Here is a 23028-nt window from a genome sequence, read left to right on the forward strand (position 1 = left end):
ACCTGCATTTTTTGAAGTTTGCTCAATATCTCCACCCTTTTATCGTGATGTGAAAGGATCGTCCTCTCGGCTATCCATCCTAATTAGCTGATGAACGTACATCCATACCATGCAAGCAAACTTACAATGTGTTTCCGAACCCATCTTGGCAAATGCTAACACCCTGCACATCACTGCATGTTGCACCTGGTTGCACAAGACGTCCTCCTGGGCCGCGAACAACAGGAGTGGGGGCAGCTGAGGCCACGGAAATGAGCGAGATGAAGGCAACGGCGAAGAACTTCATTGTGAAATAGTGGTGAGGCCGGCTCAAAGTTGTGGAAATGTGTTTTTGAAAGTAATGTGATGTGAAGAAGTGAATGTGGATGTCGTGATCCAAGGTTGCAGTGAGTTTAAAGGTTTAAATATCGGAGAATTCGTATTAGTAGTTGGTGATATTGAAACTGGGGTCGTGTTTTGAAACACCATTCAGACATCTTTTCAGTTTCAGATTTCTATAACAGCCTCCAAAACCAGGTACTGAAGCAAGCCACAAAATTAACAATCGACCGCGTACAGGGTTAGACATGAACAGAACCGAGGTGAGGCGCAAATAATTATGTAAAATCATGGCTATACCTGGTCCAGCCTGTCGGGTGTTCTCACTTGAGTCGCGTGAGGATGATACCGCCAGTATGAGCAGCACAATTAAGCTTTCTAGCTCCGTTAAAGGGTTTCATGTATTCTCTTAACTATAAGCTTAGTTTTACGAGTTGTTCTTTATCGTAAAACATCCGAAATGTGGTGTCAAAGGAGACGATCGTTACTCGGCTACTTCTGAGCCTGCAAACTCATATGCATGGGTCCCAATTCTCGACTAGCAAATGATCTATTTCACGTTACCACAGAAAATACAGAGAAAAAAAAGCTCGCGACTTGTGATGCTCATAGAATTGGATCTCGTTTTGAATTGTGATATCAGGTTTTGTTTCCATTTTAGCTGGAGTCCCACGTGGTCCTACGTCACCATCTCAACTACGTCATCCAAGACGACACTTTCCACACGTACGTCGATCAAGCTACGGCAAGATATAAAGTCAACCTCAGCCAAGCCCAAGTGAACACCACATACACACAAGTCAAAATCTCACAAATCAACTCATTATAAAATGTCTAAACTCGTCGACGACGTCAAGTCTGGCCTCAAAGGCATTCGTGGAGCTGGCGATGCCCTCCGAGGCGAAGTCCTCAGCGCCACTGACCAAGCCTTCGACACAGATCCCAACCACCCCAAGACACTCAGCAAAGAGACCGACAACAAGGTCATCGCCGAGAAGGGAAAGCAAGATATGAAAGGCGTTGACAACATGCTTGCGCGCCGCGAGTGGGAGCACAAGGGCGTCGAGCCTCCCGCGCATGTTGGGCACAGAGAGAGCGAGAGGCCGAACGAGAGTCTTAACAGGGAACCTGGTACGATTTTGCCCGGTGAAACGACTACGTATGGGAATGGAAGGACTGAAGAAGATACAGCTAGGGAAGCTGGAGCCCATGTGCCTGGTGAACAGAGATTGGCCTAAGACAGACGCAGTCATCGAGGTGATTATCTCTTTTCCATGCCTTTTTATTGTCTTTACTGATCACTCTCTTCAGTTCAACGTCTTATTTGACCACATTACATGACGATACCCACGAGAAAGGAAGAAGCTACAAAATTAGCATGTTTTATATACAAATAAAAACTATCTCACCTAAAGAACAACTTCTCGTATGCAACTATGATGAATGATGGATAAAATATGCTTCTGAAGAGCATTATCAATTAATTATCTTATAGTTCCACCGGTTCTAGTACCAGTATATCTGCGATGGGCATTGCATTATCCACACGGTCCCGTTCGCCTTGATCATCCCAGTACATCGTCTATTTATTGTACCCCTTCTCAGCCCCTTCATATTTCTCTCCAAATGTCTCAAACCACTTGTTAACCGCGCCTGCTCCCATGCCGGCACTAATCGTCTCATCACCTCTCTCGAACTTGGGCGTGATCTCATCCATAAACTCCTTCACTGTCAATGTTTGAGGCGAATACTCCTTCTTATTATCGTCAGGGTTCTCGCGCTCCCGGTGCAAGTCAGTAGCCACCATTGGCGGCGCGAGCTCAACGACGCGGATATTGGTATCCCTAAGCTGCGTTCGGAGATTCATAGACCAGAAGTGAAGCCAGGCCTTGGTACCGTTGTACACCGGGTTGATTATGGAGAAAGGGATGAAGCCCAGCACACTTGAGACGTTCATGATCAGGGCGTTGGGTTTCTCTTTGAAGTGAGGGATGAGATTGAGAGCCAGATGCATTGGTCCACGGATGTTGATGTCGATTTCCTGATCAGCCTTTTCAAGGAAATCGTCATTCTTGAGGACTTCAATGGGTCGCTGGACGCCAGCGTTGTTGATCAGACAGTCGAGTTCTGGGTGTTCGCTGGTGATTTTCTTAACGAAGGCGGGAATATCGGAGGTTTTGCCCGTGTCTAGAACGTAGTATCCTGCCGCGCCGATATCTTTGGCTGCTGACTGGAGGTTCGACTCCGTTCGGCCAGCAATGAGAACCTTTTTGCCCTTGGAGATGAGATACTCAGCCAATGCACGGCCGATACCACCTCCTCCCCCAGTGACAACGGCGCATTGGAAAGCAAGGGCGTCTTGGGTCATTTTGCAGGATTTAACAATTCGAACGGAACAGTAGGGTTATGTCGGTTTGCATGCCACAACAACAGCCGGGTCTCGGTTTATCTGTTTTTATAGTGGAAGTATGGAACTTCGGCATGCATACTGAGGAAGTCATCGCGTCATCAGAGACGCTACGTATCAGAACCCGTGGGTCTTCGGACTCAATGCCAAAGAGGTGACAAAACCGGATGAGCCAATAATGAGGACAATAATGACGTAAATTAGATATCATACTGCTAGTTTTTGATACAACGTTCTGCAAGACACATATTAAGTGTTGGGACGTCCGTCATGGCCTAAACTCCTTCGCAATTCCGTAGTAATCTGGGAATATTTTCAGTTTTTCCCTATGTCTTCGCAGAGAATTTTGGCGATTTTGAAGTCTTGCTCAATGGCTGGACTATAGAATGAACACGCTTCGAGATATCCCAAAGCAAAGGTGGTCCACCTCTTATCCACGTCAGACGCGATGTCACGAATGTAAGGATACGGTGATACGCTGAGTGCGAACACGACGCAAATCTGGCCGAATATTCTATACATGATAAGCAAAGATGTCATGGAGCAGAGAGGGGAGATCTTACTGGCAGCAAACGAAAAACTTGAGAGGATTGCAACTTCTCATGGAGTCGGTGACTTGAATGACGGAAGACCATGATAATACAGCGTTTATGGCATCGCGACATTTTCGAAGATGGCCTTCCGTCAGGGAAGATGGTCTTTCCAAAGCGCGGTGTCTTGTCAAGTCAGTATGTATACATATTTACACGGAAGTATACCCACAGTAGAGGTCGGCCGATGTGATAACGCGCAACAAAGTATCGAGCATGCAGCCAAGCCGTTACTAGCGCGTCGGAAGGAGACTCGGCAAGCGTCAAAGGTGACTTTGGATCGAACTGCAGCATAGGCGGCAATCTTTCTCTCCACTGTTCCAACTGACGAATGAGTTCATCCTCGACAGGTTCGGGCGGATAATCGGCCGTTGGATCTAACCTTGTAAGCATATGACCTCTATATCTTATACCATGGACTTACTAAAGTGAAAGAGACTGTTCCGTGCTCTCGTCAAAATAAGGCGATGCGCAAGTTGCGACAGAAAATGATAGTGGAAAAAAGGGTCGTCACCAGGGTAGCGAAACGAGCCAAAGGAAGCAATATCCTGTGCGGAAATGAACTTGGGCAGAGCTATATGTTCTTCCAGTTGTAGGCAGTTGCTGGGTGGGAGATTCAGTTCTTGGGAGAGAACGGCTTCGAACATGCTTGTTATCCAGAAGAGACGGGATTGCATGTCGAGCATCCATTCATCCCGGTCTCTTGACACGCTGTAAAGGTTAGCTGCGTTCTCATTTCTGGCCCAGACGTTTTTATTACTTGTTCCAAAAGTATGCACTGCATGCGCTCGCCTTGGTCAACATTGCCCACCAGTCCACTGGTCGTAGAGCCTCTGCATAAAACAGCCTACTATTCGTTAGCATGTGGTTTGAGGCCGGCTCGAATCAACATACCCTGACAAAAGATAGAACTGACACGCCTGGAGATCTTGTTCACACATCAAAAAGCCAAACCTCTTTCTCGCTTCATTGAAAAAGTCCAGTCCGGGCATTTCTTCATCCTGCCCAGTGCCAAAGTCGGGGTAAGGGCTGGACGCAGGTGTCGGCACAAAACCCGCTTCGCGCATAGCTCTTTGTCCCATCAGTCCCAGCGCCATAACCACAAGGACGATACAGGTTTCGATACAGACACCAAAGTTTCCATCGATGGCTACACCCAGTGTGCGCTGGAAATAGGTCTTCTGGTCCAAGATAGGCGTCGCAAGATTGAACGTTGCGAAATAGACATCAGACAACTCCTTCAACGTCGCGATACTTAGTTTTGAGAGCCAGTCAGAAGACATGTCCACTGACGTCGCATGTGGTAGTTTCGGCCTCGCAGCTTCTATGCGCGTCGAATACACTGCGCCGTTCATCTGACACATCAGTTTCACGGATTCGGGAAGCGCAGTTTGTATAGCGGGCCAAAAGAGAACTTGATGCGCGCTGAAGGATATTGCTGGCTTAGGATCACTTGTCGTTGCAGAGGGCGATTCAATGACTGTGTCGCGGCGTTGAAGCAAGAATGAAGGTACGCCAAGGACTTCACTTGAGTTGGCTGGGGATTTCGGGTTGAAGGGACGAAGAGCTGTAGAGAGGATGCGAGCTGCTTCCGGAGGATTGGAAGAGTCTGACTTTTTGCCATCGTCAATCTTACCCTCGATGCGACGAAGGATGTTGACGATCATTCCCAGCGAAGCTTCGTTTCTGCTGATGTTAGTATGTTGTTACTCCATTCTCGGAGTGGACGGACAAACTTACCGCGTCGCCTTTCGCTGGGTAAATTTGCACTGAAGTCCGAGAGACTTGCAGAGTCCACATGGGAAATCTTCATCACATCTTGTCTTCTTTTGGCGGCAGTATTCACATGCCTACGCGATACAGTCAGATTGAGTTGAACAATTGTCATTGAGATTGTTACCTGTCTCGCGATGAAGCCGCGCTGCCTCTTGGAGGGAGGTCCTTCATCGGAGGCATGGGCCTCAAGAGCAGGGCTGCTCTCTTCTCGTTCTGCCATATAATCTCGGTTTCTCGTTATTGTATAGTTCTTGGCGATGGTTAAGAGGGCCGGGGAAGGATGACAAACTCCGGATGTTCCACGTGCAGGAATTTCACATGATGCTTCGGTAGATGGATATGATGCTTAAAAGAATTTATCATCACTCAACAGTAACAACGCGACATTTCACAACGATACACGAGATATTCGACATTTTCGATTTAGGCAGGATGAGCATACTCAATCGTATAACATAGTAATAAGTTATTCTTTAATTTTGCTATGCGATTGTTCACTCGACCCATTTGTATTCATGCCTTGGTCGCAACAACAAATAATCTAGGGAACGGCAAAAGAACCTTTCCATCATTCTGCGCCCTGTAAGCCTTCTTCAGCTTCTCCAAGTAAGTCTCGATATATTCTTTCTTCGCGTTCTCGTCAAGCGGGTCCACATAAGGACGAAGACCCGTACCCTTGACCCATTCGACAATACCCTCATGGTTCTCCATCACGTGCATGTATGTCGTCTGCCAGATGTCAAGATCTGCGCAGAGAGGCTTGAGACCATCCCAGATCTCGGTTGGTGAAGGGAATTGGTCGCGGGAGATATTGGCGCGCTTGAGCGTCTCGGACCAGGGCTTGTTGGGCATGCCAGCTACTTCGCGCATCGAAGCGTGGCTGGGCTCGTTAAGGTTGTAGGGGATCTGGAACGCGAGACTTCCGCCGGGCGCGAGATGATCCATAAGCCGTGTAACAATCTCAATGCGTTTCCCATTGGGTAGCCACTGAAACACGGCATTGGAAAAGAGCACATCGACGGGAGCATCAGGCTTGAAGGATTGGAGGTCGGCAACCTCAAAGTCCACGTTTGGCAAGGTTTCCTTGGCCTTCCTGATCATGTCCGGGGATGTATCAAAGCCCGAGATCTTTGCATTGGGATATTGGTCTACTAACACGGCGGTTGAGTTACCGGGTCCACAACCGATATCCACGACGCGCTTTGGCGAGAGGTTGGGCACGTGCGCCAAGAGATCTATCGAAGGTCTTGTGCGATCTTTGAGAAACTTGGAGTATTGGTCTGCGGACCACGTATCCTTGTTGGCCTGTGCCATTGTGGCGGAGAAGTATCTTTTGGATATTGGCTGGTGTCGCGTGAGGGAATGGTAGAGATGACGTCGTGATAGTGAAGCGACGCGAGACATTGCTGTTGTTTATGCGAGTAAGACTGAGATACCAGAGTAGTCTGCAGTATTCCCCTTGTATGGTGGCAGGAACTTTAGTATTTATAGTATTCAGCCAGTGTTTCCATGGCTAATATGACCATACCAAGGGAGGCTATTCGGCAAGATGATGATGACTTGCTTAGCAGGTGACGGATCTGGCCGATCGGAGTCCGAAGGTCTCGTCCGAGTGAGCGGGACCGATTCGGCTGAGCGTCGGTCGTTCGGAGGTGGAATCGGCAAACGGCACAACGACGAGGTGAATATAACGCCGGTTGTCGATTATATCTATGTTTGGCAAGAGACTTGTAGTTTGTCGGAATTCTTCCGGTTTTGATACGAGATGAATTGACGTAGATAGAGAGGTGAGCAGGTATCACCAAGGATTGGGTCAAGTTAATAAGAAAAGCCGTAGCATTCCAACATAAGAGCAGCCCAACTAACTCATAAACGCAAGTCGTTTAGGAAATAACAGTATCAAATAGGGAAAGTTAGAAATTCCACAATATGCAACTGAATCATAGAGTATCTATATACGTACCTTCTATAGGAGAACACAGCAAGCAAATTGATCAGTTCGCTCATGTCTTTATCAACTGCTACCCTGAACCGACAGACGCGAGAAAATCGCGATGCAGGAACAAGACATATTGTAGAAGCGAGCCAATCATCAATGGTTCCGGCCGCGTGGCCTAATGGCTAAGGCGCTAGATTTCGGTGTCCAGCAACTGAACTCTCTAGAGATTCCAGGTTCGAATCCTGGCGTGGTCGATAATTAGCTGGTTTATTCTTTTTGCCAATTTCATCACTTTTCTTTTTGCTGAAGGAGGCTAAATAAAGACAAACCCACTTTGGCAGGGGAAAGAAGATAACAAGACTTGATGCTTCATTTGTCTCCGAACAATTGTGCAAGCATTTCTTCTTATTAATCATTCATGCACAATTCGGGGTCCAATCGCTAGTCTTGTTAGTAACGATTTGTCCCTTTTCTCCATATCTCCGGCCCTACCGATTTGGTTAGCTTGTACCAGGAACTCGGGAGCTGAACACAACAAGACACTACCGTTGACACTATCAAATAGTGTGGGTGGCCGATTCTGTTCGAGACCGTCGACCGAGATGTCACTGTTTTGCTAACCATGCAGGTTGAAATTACGAGACAAGGAGGCACAGCGAATAGAAAAGCAAATTGGTCATCTTCATTCAGCCTTGAATCGTGGCGATGAGATACACGAGTATTTCCATGCCACGTGAACTTGTCAAAGGATTATTCCACCGAGACAACGGGGAAAGCATAGATATTGCAGATCTCTCTGACTGCCGAAAATCCCTGCGATAAACCACTCCACATCTTTTATACATATCAAAGCATTTGCCTCTGATACTATGCCTCGACAATTGCTATGCTGCAATTGCTTTTTATAGACCCCAGCCATAAAAACACTGCCTCCTGCACTTCTCATCACAACACGCTTACTGGTGACATGCTGATGTCAAATTAAAGGTCTATATTACTCATCGACAAGTCAGGCACCGAAACACTAGGACTGTCAATAGCCCTACAGACCGGCCGAAGAGGCGCTGGCTGAACACCCTCAAAGGTGTTGGCTTGCACCGCCATAGTACACTATCGAACGCCTCTGGTTTCCACAACACCACGCAAACACAGCAACGATAGGGGCAGGCGGGTTATTAAAAAATAGGGACTTGAAGCAGTACAGACGAAATCATTAGTCCACTCTTAGGCAATACATACACTAAGAGTGATCTAATATTTATATCAACTACTAAATTAGTACCGGTTTTTATGCAACCCAGAGGAAAAACAAATCATGATAGACACTTCATTGAAGTACAAAAAGGATGGCTTGAGCTGCAATTCTAAAATCCCTTTCCTCACCCTCAACCGCCCAACTCGGTCAGCCACTCATTCGTTTCTCCCTTTCTTCTTTTGGTTTTATCCAAAGTTCCGCTCACTATGCGCTCTTTCGTTGCCTTTGCGGCTTTGGCCCTTTCGGCCGCTGACCTGGCTACTGCCGGTCCCTGCAAGCCTCGTCCTACCACCACAGATGCCGCATCTACCGTGGATACCTCAGCTACCTTGGATCCCACAGCTACTCTGAATCCCACAGCTACCTTGGATACCTCGGCTACCTTGGATGCCTCAGCTACCTTGGACCCCACGGCTACCTTGGATCCCACAGCTACTTTGGATCCCACAGCTACCTCGGATGCAACCGAGACTACCGCTGGTGCTGATGCCACCACCCTACCTGATCCTCCGACCAACAAGCCCATCGAGAACTCTTGCACAGGTGGTGGCATGACTGACCTCTCCGTCTTCAACAAGGTGGGCGACGTTAAGCCTAACGGACAGGACGGTTTCACCGAAGATGGAGGCCGAGATACTTCTTGTGCTCAGCTCACTGCCAAGTCCACTGGCCCTACTCGCAAGCGTCAGGATGCTGGTGATGTCGCTGCTCTTGGCCAAAGCCTCTCCGACCTCAACACTCGCACCAAGTACACCGTCCAATTCTGGTACCGTATTGCTACGCCCCCCATCAGGAACAATGACTGTACCCTCGAGGCCTATATCGGTAATCTTCGATTTTTCAACACTGCCATCTTTGCCAACGATGCTAGCGACAGCTACATCCAGGTCCTCACCTCCACCAGCGTTCCTGCCTCTCAGGGTGAGCTGAACTTCAAGACCACCTGTGCCAACGGAGATTCTGCCTCTGTTCTCATTGACTCCATCTTCATGTCCAACCAGGTCACTCCTGAGAACATTGACAACTACCGACTTGACTTTGGCGATGGTCAGATTCGTGAGCCTACCAACTCTCCTGCTACCACTGCCGGCACCCAGCTTCCTCCCACTACTCAGCCTGCTGCTGCTACTACCACTTCCGCTGCTGGAAATGGCGGTAGCGGCAACACCTCTGCTCAGCCTACCTCTGCTGCTCAGAGTGACGCTACTACCCAGGGCAACTCAGAGTCTACCGAAACTGGTGCTATCAAGCCAACCACTGCTTCCCAAGATGGAGAGGAGACGTCTCAGCCCACTCAGGGTAGCGGCTCCCAGTCTACTTCTGTTGCTGATGGAGGCTCTTCGGCCACCACTAGCGCTGCTGGAAGCGATGGTGATGCTACTACCCAGACCCAGGGCTCTCAGCCTACCACTGTTTCTGAGGGCTCCGACGTTACCAGTGCCACTCAGGGTTCCGGCTCTCAGCCCACTAGTGCCACTCAAGCCTCCGAGTCTGACGCCACTACCGAGACCCAAGGATCTGGCTCCCAGCCTACCTCTGCTACCCAGGGCTCTGGCTCTGACGTGACCACTGCCAACAGTGACTCTGCCGAGACCCAGACTGCTTCTTCCCAGGGCACTCAGTCCAGTGCACCAGCATCTGAGCAGACAGAAGCCACCTCTGTTCCTACCACCACTGTTGCCTCCGAGAACGAGTCTAGCCAGTCTACCTCTGCTCCTGTTGTTGACGAGGCCGTTACTACTACTACCGCCGCCACTGGTTCTGAGTCTTCCTCGGTCGCTATTGGTGAGGATGCCACTACTACCACTGTCGCCGTTGGCTCCGAGTCTACCTCTGCCGCCAGCATTGAGTCTTCTTCTGCCGCTGGTTCTGAGTCTACTACCGCCAGTGTTGATGAGCCTGCCACTACTGCTGCTGATAGCGAGTCTACTACTGTCTCTGCTGATAGTGCGTCTACCACTGCTGCTACCGGTTCTGAGTCTACCACCGCCGCTGTTGATGAGGCTGTTACTACAACCACTGCCGGTGCCGATAACGAGTCTACTACTGTCGCTACCGGTTCTGAGTCTACTACTGCTGCTGTTGTCGATGAGGCTGTCTCTACTACAACTGCCGCTGCCGGTACCGACTCTACCACTGTACCCGCTGGTAATGAGTCTACCACCGTCGCTGCTGACAACGAGTCAACTTCTGCTTCCGCCAGCGAGTCTGTCGCTACCACTACTACTTCTGGAGTTGAGTCCACTTCTGTTGCTGTCGGCGACGAGTCTGCTATCACCACCACTGCCCCGGCTGACAATGAGTCAACTTCTGCTCCTGTCAGCGAGTCTGTCGCTACCACCACTACTGCCGGAGCTGAGTCTACGTCTGCTACCGTTGGTGATGAGTCTGCTACGACTACCACTACCCCAGTTGATACTGAGTCTACTTCCGCTCCTGTCAGTGAGTCCACCGCTGCTACTACCACTGCCACCTCTGGAACCGAGTCTGTCATTACTACCACTACTGCAGCTGCTGGTACCGAGTCAGCTTCCGACACCGTTAGCGAGTCTATCGCTGCCACCACCACTGCCACTGCAAGCGATTCTGCTACTACTACTGATGCCTCAGCTACAAGCGACTCTACCACTACCACTGATGCCTCAGTTGCAAGCGAGTCCGCCACTACCACTGATGCCTCAGTTGCAAGCGAGTCCGCCACTACCACTGATGCCTCAGCTGCAAGCGAAACCGCCACTACCACCGATGCCTCTGTTGCTAGCGAGTCTCTTATTACCACCACTACAGCTGCTGGCACCGAGTCTACCTCCGCTCCTACAACCACCGAGGCCTCAGCTACTAGCTCGGGCACGCCCGATGAGACCACCTCTACCTCTTCCTCCGAGCCCACACAGGCTTTTGTTGCCCGCGCTGAGCCTGCTCGCACAAAGTGTCTCAGCACTAGCAACTCCGTTGCGAACGGTGACTTCGACAACGCTGCCGCCGACTGGACCTTCTCTGGAAGTGCTACTGCTGTTGATGATAAGGGACATGGTACCAAGGCATACACCATCGGTTCCTACGGTATTGGATTCATCGGACCTGCCACTGGCTCTTTCAGCCAGACCATCAGTGACCTCGAAGTTGGTGAGAACTACTACCTCAGCTACGCTTACTACGTCGATAGTGATGCTAGTCTCCCCGACAACGAGTGCACAGTCAAGGTCACCTTCGACTCTGCCGAGGTTGAGACCTTTGATCCTTTCTCGGAATCCGAGGCCCGTGACGGATTCCGCAACCGTGTCTTCCAGGTTGCTCCCGATGCCGCGTCGAGCGAGCTCTCGTTTGAGCTTAGCTGCAACAACAACCCTGACGCCTTCAACCTGATGATGGATGACGTCTACCTTGTCCGTTGCGACGAGTAAACAGTAAAAAATGTTAGGGGATGAAATGAAATAGTATTAGGCATTCTTAAACTTCATTGTACTTAATTTATACTTTTAATGATCCTCAATCAAGCTCATGAATTATTGAAACGTTACTTCTGGTGGTGCGTATATGCGACTTGAAGTTTTATTTTTGACTTAACAATGATACATTGAGGTAAGCTACCAGTGTTCGAACGATATCTTATGTGAAGTAACTCAACTCCTCGGCTCTGTGGATACCACGAACCCCATATCCTTATAGACTGTCTCAAGCTCGGTAAGAGCCTCTGTCTCTATGGTAACAATGACAGCTGACCTTTTGTGGATGAACGATACTTTACCTTGGCCATGAGTCTTTTCGAGGTCAGCAATAAGTGTTTCGAGATTGAAGATTCCAGCATTATCGATGATACGTAAAAACCCGGAGTCATCTGTCTCAAACATCTTGATTTTCGTGATGGGAGATCTGGAAACAAGAGGTTTATGGGCTCGATTGATGAACAGCTATAACGCCCTCTAATTCAGTCAAGTTATAGTAGAGAGGATTCAAGGCTGGCAACTCCTGGTGGAAAGCAGCTAATAAGAAACACGACAAGTAGCTGTTGCAAACATCAGTGAACATCTGACCTTGCTCATAAGAACCCTATCGCTCATCAGGGTTTCACTGATCCAGGAAGGTGAATAAGAGCTCACTTTGTAAATGCAGAAATTTGAACCAAACCGGTATATGCTTAACCCTAGGCGCTAAAGCTACTCTTAGATATTCCATTAACCCGACGTTGGCTTTCGTGCCCAAACGGTCTTCAACTTGATCCAAGGGTGATGGTTCTTTCTGTCCCGAATCTCCTTTCGGAACTGAGCAATGTAGACGTGTACTTCTTGAGGAGACCAACCCAAAGTGTTGGCCACGAAATTGACAAGTCCTTCGGTGTCCTGTGTGCTAAAGAGCTCTCCAAATTGACCAATCTCTTTCAGATGAGGGTCTTTGGGGAAGGGGTTCAGGGGAAGCTGAGAGAAATGGAGCGTCAGCTTGGACGAGCAATGTTGTAGTTGCGAATGTACGGGACTTACCTTGGAGTTCCATTGGTTGATTTCAGTAAAACCAGCATTCTCAACAGCCTTTTTCTGAAGGTCGTCGGCGATAACAGTAAAAGTGTTACCAATCACCTTGGATGCCTTGATGAAGGTAGGTCCCCATTGACCCATAGCAGAGTCCAGCTTCACGCTGTCATCGTCGCTTTCAATAGTAGGCGAGGCTTCATAGGTCTCGACCCAGCCACCAGGCTTGAGGACCTTGTAGGCTTGTTCGAGCAACTTGTTCAAGTCAACATCTTGATGGGAAAGCGTGGGAAGAGTGGTGAGTACTTACTTGGTTCCAGTCAGGAATACACCCAACTAGATATCGTATGTGAACATAGTCGAAGCTCTCGGGAGCAAAAGTCCAGTCTTGGTTGCAGTCCTCGATTTCGAACTTCAAGTTCGGTGGCACCCAAGAAGGCTGGATAGGCGAGATATCGGTTCCGATGACCTCGCAGCCAGGGAATTTATCGGCAAAGTCGCTATTCAGTTAGATGCGGTTATTGTAGATATTTCCATGTCGCTTACATGGCCCAAATTCCTGTTCCGCAGCCAATATCCAGGACTTTCTGAATGTCCTTGTCTAGCGGTGCTAAATGCAACTCGCCCTCTTGCGCAAGGGTGAGCATGTGATGTCTAGAGTAATTGTCAGACCCTGAGTCGATATGGCAAATGTCCGAAGATGGAACCTACGCAATGTCCATGGCCTCGCTCTGGCGTTCATCGTTTGAGCCCCTACCAATATTATTAATACAGGAATTGCTATCGGTAAAGAAAGTATCTACCAGTAAGCCGCATTTCCTCTCTCGCTGTGGTAGGTTCTGCCGTTGATGGTGCGATAGTGGAGAATGCTCGAGGTGATAGAAGCCGTGGAGCTTTCGGCATCGGCTCCAAGACCTGGATCAATCTCGTCCTCCTCATCCTCTTCAACTACAGTGTCGACCTCAATTGTTTGCGTGGCATGGGGAACACTTTTTGAGCTAGTCGGCGACCGAGGCGCCGACCTCTGACTCTTGGGGCTGCTGGCGGGCATATTGATAGCAGCAATATGCAGAAACCGACGAAGAATACGAAAAAAAAAGAAAACAAAACAAAACAGGGAGTGATTGGCCAGGGTCCGAAAGCCTCTTTATTATGTATCGTAAAACCTATCCCTGGCATTAAACCCTCACATGCTATGATGATGATCTGATTCGGACATGGAACAGTAGCGTCGCACTGCACAATCTTCAGTTGTCAACGCGACACAAGACAAGCAAAAACTGTCGAGAACCACTCGGAAGAGGTGGTTAAGCGACGAGACCAGCCCATTCGGAGTGGGATTGGACGGGGGTTAGCTTGTCAAAAGCTGCCACGAAACATGGAACCCCACTGATATAGTCAGGGATCTGCGGATTTGTGCGACGGGTTGAGCCTATTTGCGACGGGCAAATTGTATCTTTGGAATGGGAATGATAGCAGTTCGTGTCAAAAGATGCCGAGCCGAGGTGCATAGAGACCGGACAAGCTTTTTGACACATGAAGTGAGTAAGAATCCTTGCCTCTAGAAATTGATTGCATATTGGACTGGCACTCGAGCCAACAAGTACCGCACCGCAAAATCCACAACGCTTGCTGTGTGACGACAACTAACCAACTGCATATCACTTGGCATATCCGTGCGTGCTTGTGTCTGCCGTTGCACACACAATGCACACATAATGCACATTTTATCCGGAACTAGAACCCTTGGCAATGGAACCAACCACTGCGATCACGGCAATTCACGTCCCACCATGTACTACTAAGCACTATTATTCAGCTTCTTGGGTAGTACTGATACGAGTTCTCTCTCTTTTAAACTGAAAATGAATAACTCGTCAGCTAACAATACTGAGAATATTCCAAGAGCAGTACAGTGAGACGTTACGAATGAAACTTGGAGTGTGGTTAGGTGATCACTATGGGAAGAGGATGGGTTCCAAACTGCTCAGCACTAACTCCTCTAATCACTTGAAAGCAGATCGGGAGATAACATACTTTGGCTATGATTTTCCCACCCGTACAGAACTTGGGTAATGAATATGCCGCTATACCAATGAGAAAGTAGGTGAGGGTACCGTTGCGCGGTTTGGCGTCAAGATCGTTGTGGTTACAAACGCAGTTAGACACATATCAATGGCCACAAAAATGATAATAGTTTTTCATCAGGGATATTCCATTTATTGCCATTGGAGAGCTTGCAAAGGCTGAGGATATTGCGGAGTGTTCCGTCGTAAGCACTTTACTTCACCACACTTGTGAATAGTATCAAGCTGTTCTGATTTCAAGTGCAACAAAAAGAGGCAGATTGTTTCAAGGTGCAGAGCATAAATGAGTTGCGATAACAGCAGCTTTCAGAAGGAAGCTGGGCATAGATTAACCGACGGCTTTGCAATCCATCCTCATCCGATTGGACATGCAGTATCTAGTCTCGCGCTACGTTGGTCTACTTTCTTATATAAGATTGTTAGTACCAAGGAGCAGAACGACCAAAACTCTAAGGTGTCGGTGATAGATGATGTCAAAAAATATGCTAAAGGTCTTATCTGCAAATATATATATATTTCCGTCCGTATACTAGTCGAGCACATTATAACAATATTCCTCCCATGTAGGAGTCACTCCAACCATGCGAAGCTTGTCTCTCAACCCCACTAGGTCTTGAGACTCGCTCACCATGACGAGCGATTGACCCCTAATGTCCCACTCTACCTTTTCCTCACCATAGATCGCGTCGAGTGCTGGGGTAAGCTTGCGGTAGTCTGGAATCTCGTACATATTGAGAAAATATGCGTATCCAATACAATAAGACATTTTTGAAGAGTGAAATATGAGGTAGAACTGGTGATGGTCTCTTGTTTTACTTGGGTGGTTGATTTGCGATGAGGTTTGGTAATAAGACTGGAATCAAGCACGAATACCCAAGGGGAATAAATAGTCCACGAAGAGGTCCATTGGCAGAGAATGTGGAAAGATGAACTGCGCAGCAATGCATCAGCACATACTAGTCACTGTACCCGTTTCGTCTGTTTCGCTGCTCAACTCCTGCTGAAGTGCAAGTGATGACTTCCATCGTGAGTAAGTCCCATAGGATATAATTTTGAATTGACCTGGCGTTAGTCAGAGACATTGTCTACGCCTAAAAACGAAGTGACTTGGGTGAAGATTGATCCTTGGAATCAAGTGATTGGCGAGAGAGAGACTTTCAGCCAATACTGGAGCTGATGTGAAATGAGCTGATGAATGAATTGTTCTTATCTATTACCGTCTATTGATCATAGCAGACGGGTATCGTGAAACCCTTTTCCCATTATTTCCTTTTGCGATAAAACTCTTACAAGCGTGACTTGGTCTCCTCCTCCCGGCCCTTCAAGTTAGGGTGGGCGTCACGAACAGGTCGAGTGACGACGTAGAAAGCGAAACCCTCAGACTTGGTCGAGAACTGGACCTTGGAGCCGACGTGGAAGAAGGCAAAGTCGCCAGCGGTGAGGTGGTGGGTAATACCAGTGGCCTCATCCTGAGGAAAGTTAGCATTTGGTGAAATGAATCTAGATCAAATAACAAGCATACCAGAACGTCGACTTGACCGCTCAGGACATACTTTGACTCTTCAAAGTTGTACTGCGCAGGACGGGAAGGGCCGGCCTCGATCTTGTAGAAGCCAGAGGTGATGTGAGCGGGGGAGTCGGTCTTTGTGCGGATGCTGTGGAAGTCGGCTGTAGTGGCGTTGACGCCGTTTGGCAGAGGGATGTGCTCGAAGCCAGCGCCCTTGATGACGGTGAGAGGTACGGGGTTTCCAGACATGTTGACTTGGTGTGACTTTGTTTACGAGTGGGATAATATAGAAACCAGAAGGCGAAAAAGTAGTGTAGAGATAAACAGACCTGGCTTTATATACGTTTAGACAGAAGGGAGATAGTTCGGTAAGTGCCCCGATGCTGGAAGCACGGGAGTAGTCCCGGGCTCCACACGGGATCGGAACGAGAACAGGTATACATGCACTTTGTATCAGTGTATTACCTTTTTTGAAGAAGAAACTGGGTTTTAGCTGTAATTATTGTATCTAAAACCTCATCTTGACCAACTGTCACGTAAATATAGACACATATCGATATGGAGGATATTTAAACACCATAGTTGACATCCTCCACGTCCGGAGTTAGCGTGGCGATGCGGACTAGACTTGGCTTCCGTTCTCCGGCATTTCCCCCACGTGATCGGAGACCTGTCACAACTCCGGAGAGGCTGGGGACGCCATTAAACCCAATCAACCATCCTCAACAGAATGGAATGGCGCTATTGGATGAATAGTTAATACCTTATTCAGGCGATGTATCCTTCGTAACGAATCTCTCTATGACATGTATCAACTCACGCCATTAAGTTGATAGCTAGACGACTCGAAGTAGTATCTTATCTCTACCCTGCACAGCGTCCAGTCCAAGTCTAGCTAAGAACATATCACACCACATTGTGATGGTATTGGGTTTCAGACAAAACTTATAATACGATTCACGTCTGGACCCAATGTGGTTGCCCAGTTAACATCACAAAATCAAGCGGCAACTTTAGATCGTGTCATAATGATACGTATCACCAGTCCACGGGGGGAACATCCATTAGTTCTACCAAATCTAAATATTAAGTCTGGCGTGTGTAGTGACTGGTGTGGCGCGAATCATCAGAGGATTCTTGATCCACAATGCAAAAGACTTCTGGTCTGCCCAATTCTTACTCTCCTCACATAGTTCAAAGTCAAAGCTGAACACAAGCGTTGTCAGGATGAGTCTCATCTCGTGCATCGCCATGTTTTGACCAAGACAGTTACGCGGCCCAAATCCAAACGGCTGGTGCGCTTCAAGGGCATCCCCAGCATATCTAGCTTCCGTCTTGAGCCATCTCTCAGGGACAAATTTATCAGCATCTTTAAAGTTGGACTCGGATCGATATGTAGACCAGTGGTGAACCGACACGCGTGTCTCAGCTGGGATATATTTGCCGAGGATTTGCTGACCACCAGGGGAAACGACGCGAGGGCTGCCGATGGGGACCGGAGGGTAGATGCGTAGAGCCTCCTTGATACAGACGTTCATATACTTAAGCTCAGCGAGGCGTTCGAATGTGATGTCGTCTACTTTGTTGAATTTGCCCCGGATTTCCTTGAGTAGGATCTCCATCTTGTCGGGGCAGCTGAGTAGATAATAGAGACAACCACTCAAAAGCGTAGCTATAGCGTGTCAGTGCCAACCCTGTCCCGTCCAATATGGAAATTTAAACTTACCCGTGGTCTCAGACCCAGCGAGCATAAACAACTCTGCATTAGAGTGCATTTCTTTGACAGTGATTCCCTTGCCCTCCTTTGCCTCCATTACAAGGTTCCAAACATCGGGCTGATCAGACCCATTCTTCAATCTGCGATTGACGCGCTCCTCGGAATGCTTGCAGTGGGTGACACGCTGCTGTGTTACCGACTTGGGCTCAAATCGGGTGAATAGTGCGTTGAGAATAGGGTAGTAGTTGATCATGGAGGCAATTGGCAGCATCTTCAGTGACTCAAAGATTGACCTGACCCAAGGGCTGTATTCGTTCTTGGCAAGAAGATCCAAGTGGTCTCCAAAGCACAGCTCAGCCATCACATCAAATGTTGTAAAGTTAAGCAGCTGACACATCTCGACTGGTTTGGCTCCATTATCACCAACTTCTGAGATCTTATACGTGAGAAGTTCCGAGTACTTTTTGAAGAGGGGCTCTTGTTTCTTCAACGCGCGCTCAGAAAATGCCGGAGAGAAGAGCCTACGCATACGTGTATGGTTCTCAACGTCAGTTGTAAGCATGCTTGGAACTCCTGTCGAATTTTATCAATGACCAGAACTAGAAGGATGATGGCGAGCTCGACTGCTGTGGCTTACCGTTGACTGGCTGAACAGAAAACTCCTGCGCCTTCTCAGAGTCCTTTGGCCCGTGAATGTCATTCCACGCCTGAGTAGCAGCATGGCTTACGTCCGTCGGGCCAAAGCGAACAACAGGTCCATATTTGTCATGTAAAGCTTTCATCCATCGTACATCTTCGCCTTTGAGGGCCACGAGCCAGTAAGGAATCCTTGTGATACCGCAGATCTTGGGACCGGGGATACTAGCCAATGGGTGGAATGTGATGTAGTAGATGCTTGTGCAAATGATATAGAGGACGAGCGACCCTGCCAAAGCAGTCAGAGCGCTGAACATCGTGACGAGAATAGAAAAAGCAAGCACACGAGGCGAACGATGGATATCACAGTGAAGGGCGTGGGTTGTTTTATGAGAGGGGCGGTACGACGGGCATAGAGAGAGGGAAAGAGAAAACAACTGATTGTGACCTAGGATATGTACTGGTCCTGATTGGCGCAGTCTTCCCCGAGACTAGTACATACCCAACGGGAACTGGAAGTCTCGCCTCGAAGACCCATGTCAGTTAGAGCCAACCGTTGCGCGTGTTTGTCGAGATGAGACTTGCTAGTTAATTTGGTCACTGGTCGCTACTCAAGTTTTATCTTTATGTCTCCCGAGTTTATGGTTACTAATTACTTGCATTTTGATGTCCATGGTAATGCGTCTCGTGAACTGTACCTATTGATAAGTTAAATACCACCTAAACGATGCCTTTAATCACTACAAAAATGAGAGAATTCCTCAATCTCTTAAACGAAGCAGGGATTCATGCATAAGGTTTACACTAGGCTCGTATTGGATCCACAGTCAAGGATTCCCAAAACCACTGACGACTGAAGGATCCAGCCACGAAGCAACATTGTGTTGGGAGGCGACGAGAAAATCAGGTCATGCCGCGGCTCGACTGTTTCCTCCATCTGCCGTGTTCCCTTTATTGAAGATCGGTGGAACCAACTGACTGCTTATGGACGTCAAACACGGACACAGGAGCTGAAGCCTGAATGTCTTGCTGAATTCAATGAGCTATGGTGATATTAAGGTGACGAAGCTTGTTACCATTAGCCCCGTCCATCAGGCTGTGAGGGTGGAAACTCAACGGCCGCTAATATAGCTTCCGTCTAAGGTTGGCCGACACTGAGTAACAGTCACCATTATTCCCCTCAGCCCTGGGGTCGAAAACAGCAGCGGACTTGAGGATAGCTCGTATCCAGCTACGGGCTACTCTGTACTGGCTCGTGCAACACATAGGCATGCCGGAAAGGATGCGGAGTGTCCGTAAATAGGCTAGCAGTGCCTAGATGACAGTAATAACAAGGAAGCCAGCTCTTAATTTGGTCACTATCAATTTGCTCGTTTCCCCTCCCGCACCCTGCACTAATGACAGTGCCAAGCCCTCCGAGGAACAAAAGAAAAGAAAGATGAAAGATCAGGGGAAGAACTTATCAGCCAGTTATCTAACCGGGACAGGGAGTCAAACAGGGAGTCAAACAGGGACCTGGAACGAGCCAGCCAAGAATGGTACCTGGACGCTGCAACCCTCTACCGGGGTCGGCGTGAGGATTAGGAAAATCTTAAATGCCGACTTCGGGTTATAAGGTAGGCACTGAACCAACAACCCGGATAATACTAGTTTTTCGTATCCTTCTTGAAAACCGTACACGTGCCTATCAGCAGTCTCAACTTTCTCGGCCACAGCCAAATATTCCCAATGGCTGCTTCCATGACGGGAGAGCAGATCCAGGCTCTGGTTGAAGCTCTGCCTCCTCTAGAACCAAAAGACTTGGGACCAGCAGTTCAGGGGTTTGCATTGGCTTTCGGTATCACCAGTGTCGTTGTTCTATGCCTTCGACTTTACGTGCGCGCTGGTCTGTCTGATGTCTCGCCACGACTTTTAGGCATTGAGGATTATCTAGCTGCGCTAGCAACTGTAAGCACACATTATTGACTAACCTTGTGAAGTGTGTCGCTGACTACGATCCCCTCCCCAGCTTCTTTTCATACCAGCTATAGTCTTTTCCATTCTGACGACACGATATGGAGTTGGATCCCACGATGTCAATATCCCATCGCCGTTGTACCTGGTAAAAGCCACGCAATATCAGACCTACTGGGAGGTCTTGTACTTCATCTCGTCGACCATAATAAAATGCGCCATCGGCCTCACGTGTGTCCGAATCGACGTCCGAAGACGAATCACCATCCCTATCTATATCAACATGGGAATTATGATCATCGTAACCATCCTCGCCTTGGCTTATGTCTTTGCCAACTGCACGCCATTTGCTGCGACTTGGAATCCTGCTTTGTACATCTTCCCATTCGCTTCTGGCCTGCTAGGTTCTCGATTTACAATGACTAACGCATATTGGTAGGGGATCATGCCAAAAGGTGATCAGTTTGCAGCTTGTTAGCTACATCGTCTCGGCCATACAAATGGCAACTGACTGGGCATGCGCAATTATTCCATGCTTCATCGTAGCGGAACTGCAAATGTCGAGGCGCAGAAAGATCTCTGCCATTGCCATTCTCGGCCTTGGTGTTTTCGCAAGTGTTGCAACCTGTGTCCGTATGCCATACCTCAAGTACTACAACATTGCCAAATATCCCAAGGAGACAGCATGTAAGTGCTAATTATCTTTGTACTATGCCGAGCCAACGCACTGACTCAAATACCTTTAGACCATCTTGCTGTTATCAGCATTACCTCAAACGTCGAATGCTGCCTGGGAATGATCGCTTGTTCGCTACCACCTCTTCGAAAACTATTCAAGTTTTATTACGGCTCTTCCCACGAGGGCAACTACCAGATCACAGGCGAAGTAGGTCTTCCCAGTTCCGTCATCTATCACTGTTCACACAATATGGCACATGCTAACGATACTATTTTAGAGCGATCGCGGTTTGGGTAACTCCAATAGTGGTATCAGGCTCGACTCAGTCGGCGGTCGAAGAGGGACGTTTCATGCGTCGGCGAAACCAGATACCAAACGTACTCGGGATACTGAGACGGATGATGACAACTCTAGTAGCAAAGGAATTATCCGCAAGACAGAAATTACTGTTAGTAGTACTTCGGACTTCCACGTCTAGCCTTAGAACATGAACAAGATCAAGCTTCCATATGGCATGAAACTTTGGCAAGATGTGTGATTGTCAAAGATCACTACAGTGGGGGGCAAAAAGTTAACATTTGTCGTGCTGTCTGGTGACCATACAATAAAGCCATCAACTTGGCGATAAAGTCTATCTTGTTGGGTTGTATGCACTTTATCACTTGAATTAAAAATCAATATTCGGAAGCAAATATTTAGCAAAATTTATTTTCTTTGAGTATATATAGCCAGTCTTGCACCACTCAATTTTCACTTCTCACTACCACCACAACAAGATTCCATCGCCATTTCGCAAAAATGTCTTCCAAAGAACCACAATACGGACCCCTATCAGAAGATGAGGCTTTATACCTCTGGATGCAAAATCGATGCTCCGTATTCTGGCCCGAATTACTTCCACCAAAGCTGTACCAACCCCCTTTTCCGAGTCTGAGGCCAGCACCACCCAAACAGTCTACAGTGGTGCAAAACAGCTACCTGTTGAGCTTACCGCTGGAATGCCTCCAACAAATTATTCTACTTCTAGATATTGAGTCAGTGTTCCAATTTAGACGGACGGCTATCGAATGTCAACAGAAGGTAGAGAGTTTGTTCGAGTTCCGGCGGATGGCCAAGAACCATGCGCACGACCTTCTGGACGCTGTATTCAGACATAAGGTTGCCGCGCATATTAACCTGTCCGAATTTTACTATCGAGTGTGCAACAAATACTGTTGTTACTGTAACAATGTCGCCAACTACTTAAACATACAGACATGGAAAAGGGTCTGTCTGCCCTGCGCTAATGCGAAAGGCCGTTCTGGTTACCAAACACATTCGACTGATGAAACTCAGTACACGTATCACATCTTCACTTGGATACGTCTTGGAATTGAAGAAAAAATACTATTAGGTTCCAATCCCGATCCGCGAAAGTTTCGTTTCCCCTTTGGAAACAATACGGAATTACACGATCAAATTCTCATCAACGTTCCACCTCTGGACCCGAAAACCGGTCGCTTCGAGTGTGGGGTATGTTGCGACTTGTGTCTGATGGACTGGGGTGTGCCCGAGCGTGTCTACGATAGAGAGGGGTTTTTAGAACACTTCCGACAATGTGAAGACGCTCAGAGGGAGTGGAGACAAGAGTTGAGCCAGAGAACAACGACCTTGGAGGAAGAAAAACCATAGGATTCATGAGTGTTTCACGAAAAGGAA

The 23028-nt window shown here is 48.1% G+C and overlaps 11 protein-coding genes across 11 annotated transcripts, besides 1 other annotated feature; 4 read left to right on the plus strand and 7 right to left on the minus strand.

Moving 5' to 3' along the window:
• Window positions 1-83: 83 nt before the first annotated feature.
• Window positions 84-286, minus strand: FPSE_05994 (uncharacterized protein; the record flags this gene model as incomplete). Its single annotated transcript, XM_009259112.1, has 2 exons — window positions 84-87; window positions 126-286. The coding sequence occupies 2 exons, from the start codon at window positions 284-286 to the stop codon at window positions 84-86; spliced, it is 165 nt and encodes a 54-aa protein (XP_009257387.1).
• An 862-nt stretch (window positions 287-1148) lies between these two features.
• Window positions 1149-1556, plus strand: FPSE_05993 (uncharacterized protein; the record flags this gene model as incomplete). The annotated part of the gene is made up of 1 exon (XM_009259111.1): window positions 1149-1556. One exon carries the CDS (start codon window positions 1149-1151, stop codon window positions 1554-1556), a length of 408 nt encoding a protein of 135 aa, XP_009257386.1.
• Window positions 1557-1900: 344 nt separating this feature from the next.
• Window positions 1901-2686, minus strand: FPSE_05992 (uncharacterized protein; the record flags this gene model as incomplete). The annotated part of the gene is made up of 1 exon (XM_009259110.1): window positions 1901-2686. One exon carries the CDS (start codon window positions 2684-2686, stop codon window positions 1901-1903), a length of 786 nt encoding a protein of 261 aa, XP_009257385.1.
• A 2918-nt stretch (window positions 2687-5604) lies between these two features.
• Window positions 5605-6405, minus strand: FPSE_05991 (uncharacterized protein; the record flags this gene model as incomplete). Its single annotated transcript, XM_009259109.1, has 1 exon — window positions 5605-6405. One exon carries the CDS (start codon window positions 6403-6405, stop codon window positions 5605-5607), a length of 801 nt encoding a protein of 266 aa, XP_009257384.1.
• A 2086-nt stretch (window positions 6406-8491) lies between these two features.
• FPSE_05990 (uncharacterized protein) lies at window positions 8492-11689 on the plus strand (the record flags this gene model as incomplete). Its single annotated transcript, XM_009259108.1, has 1 exon — window positions 8492-11689. The coding sequence occupies one exon, from the start codon at window positions 8492-8494 to the stop codon at window positions 11687-11689; it is 3198 nt and encodes a 1065-aa protein (XP_009257383.1).
• Window positions 10137-10460: a microsatellite.
• A 771-nt stretch (window positions 11690-12460) lies between the features above and the next one.
• On the minus strand, window positions 12461-13802 carry FPSE_05989 (uncharacterized protein; the record flags this gene model as incomplete). The annotated part of the gene is made up of 6 exons (XM_009259107.1): window positions 12461-12700; window positions 12764-13006; window positions 13062-13251; window positions 13298-13405; window positions 13463-13504; window positions 13555-13802. The coding sequence occupies 6 exons, from the start codon at window positions 13800-13802 to the stop codon at window positions 12461-12463; spliced, it is 1071 nt and encodes a 356-aa protein (XP_009257382.1).
• Window positions 13803-15367: 1565 nt separating this feature from the next.
• FPSE_05988 (uncharacterized protein) lies at window positions 15368-15604 on the minus strand (the record flags this gene model as incomplete). The annotated part of the gene is made up of 1 exon (XM_009259106.1): window positions 15368-15604. One exon carries the CDS (start codon window positions 15602-15604, stop codon window positions 15368-15370), a length of 237 nt encoding a protein of 78 aa, XP_009257381.1.
• Window positions 15605-16124: 520 nt separating this feature from the next.
• FPSE_05987 (uncharacterized protein) lies at window positions 16125-16594 on the minus strand (the record flags this gene model as incomplete). Its single annotated transcript, XM_009259105.1, has 2 exons — window positions 16125-16307; window positions 16361-16594. The coding sequence occupies 2 exons, from the start codon at window positions 16592-16594 to the stop codon at window positions 16125-16127; spliced, it is 417 nt and encodes a 138-aa protein (XP_009257380.1).
• Window positions 16595-17424: 830 nt separating this feature from the next.
• On the minus strand, window positions 17425-19015 carry FPSE_05986 (uncharacterized protein; the record flags this gene model as incomplete). Its single annotated transcript, XM_009259104.1, has 3 exons — window positions 17425-18017; window positions 18072-18635; window positions 18700-19015. The coding sequence occupies 3 exons, from the start codon at window positions 19013-19015 to the stop codon at window positions 17425-17427; spliced, it is 1473 nt and encodes a 490-aa protein (XP_009257379.1).
• Window positions 19016-20426: 1411 nt separating this feature from the next.
• Window positions 20427-21808, plus strand: FPSE_05985 (uncharacterized protein; the record flags this gene model as incomplete). Its single annotated transcript, XM_009259103.1, has 5 exons — window positions 20427-20645; window positions 20707-21023; window positions 21091-21338; window positions 21398-21537; window positions 21608-21808. The coding sequence occupies 5 exons, from the start codon at window positions 20427-20429 to the stop codon at window positions 21806-21808; spliced, it is 1125 nt and encodes a 374-aa protein (XP_009257378.1).
• A 320-nt stretch (window positions 21809-22128) lies between these two features.
• Window positions 22129-23001, plus strand: FPSE_05984 (uncharacterized protein; the record flags this gene model as incomplete). Its single annotated transcript, XM_009259102.1, has 2 exons — window positions 22129-22527; window positions 22585-23001. The coding sequence occupies 2 exons, from the start codon at window positions 22129-22131 to the stop codon at window positions 22999-23001; spliced, it is 816 nt and encodes a 271-aa protein (XP_009257377.1).
• Between the last annotated feature and the right edge of the window lie 27 nt (window positions 23002-23028).

Source organism: Fusarium pseudograminearum, chromosome 2, assembly GCF_000303195.2.
Source record: "Fusarium pseudograminearum CS3096 chromosome 2, whole genome shotgun sequence".
Taxonomy (NCBI): Eukaryota; Fungi; Ascomycota; class Sordariomycetes; order Hypocreales; family Nectriaceae; genus Fusarium; species Fusarium pseudograminearum.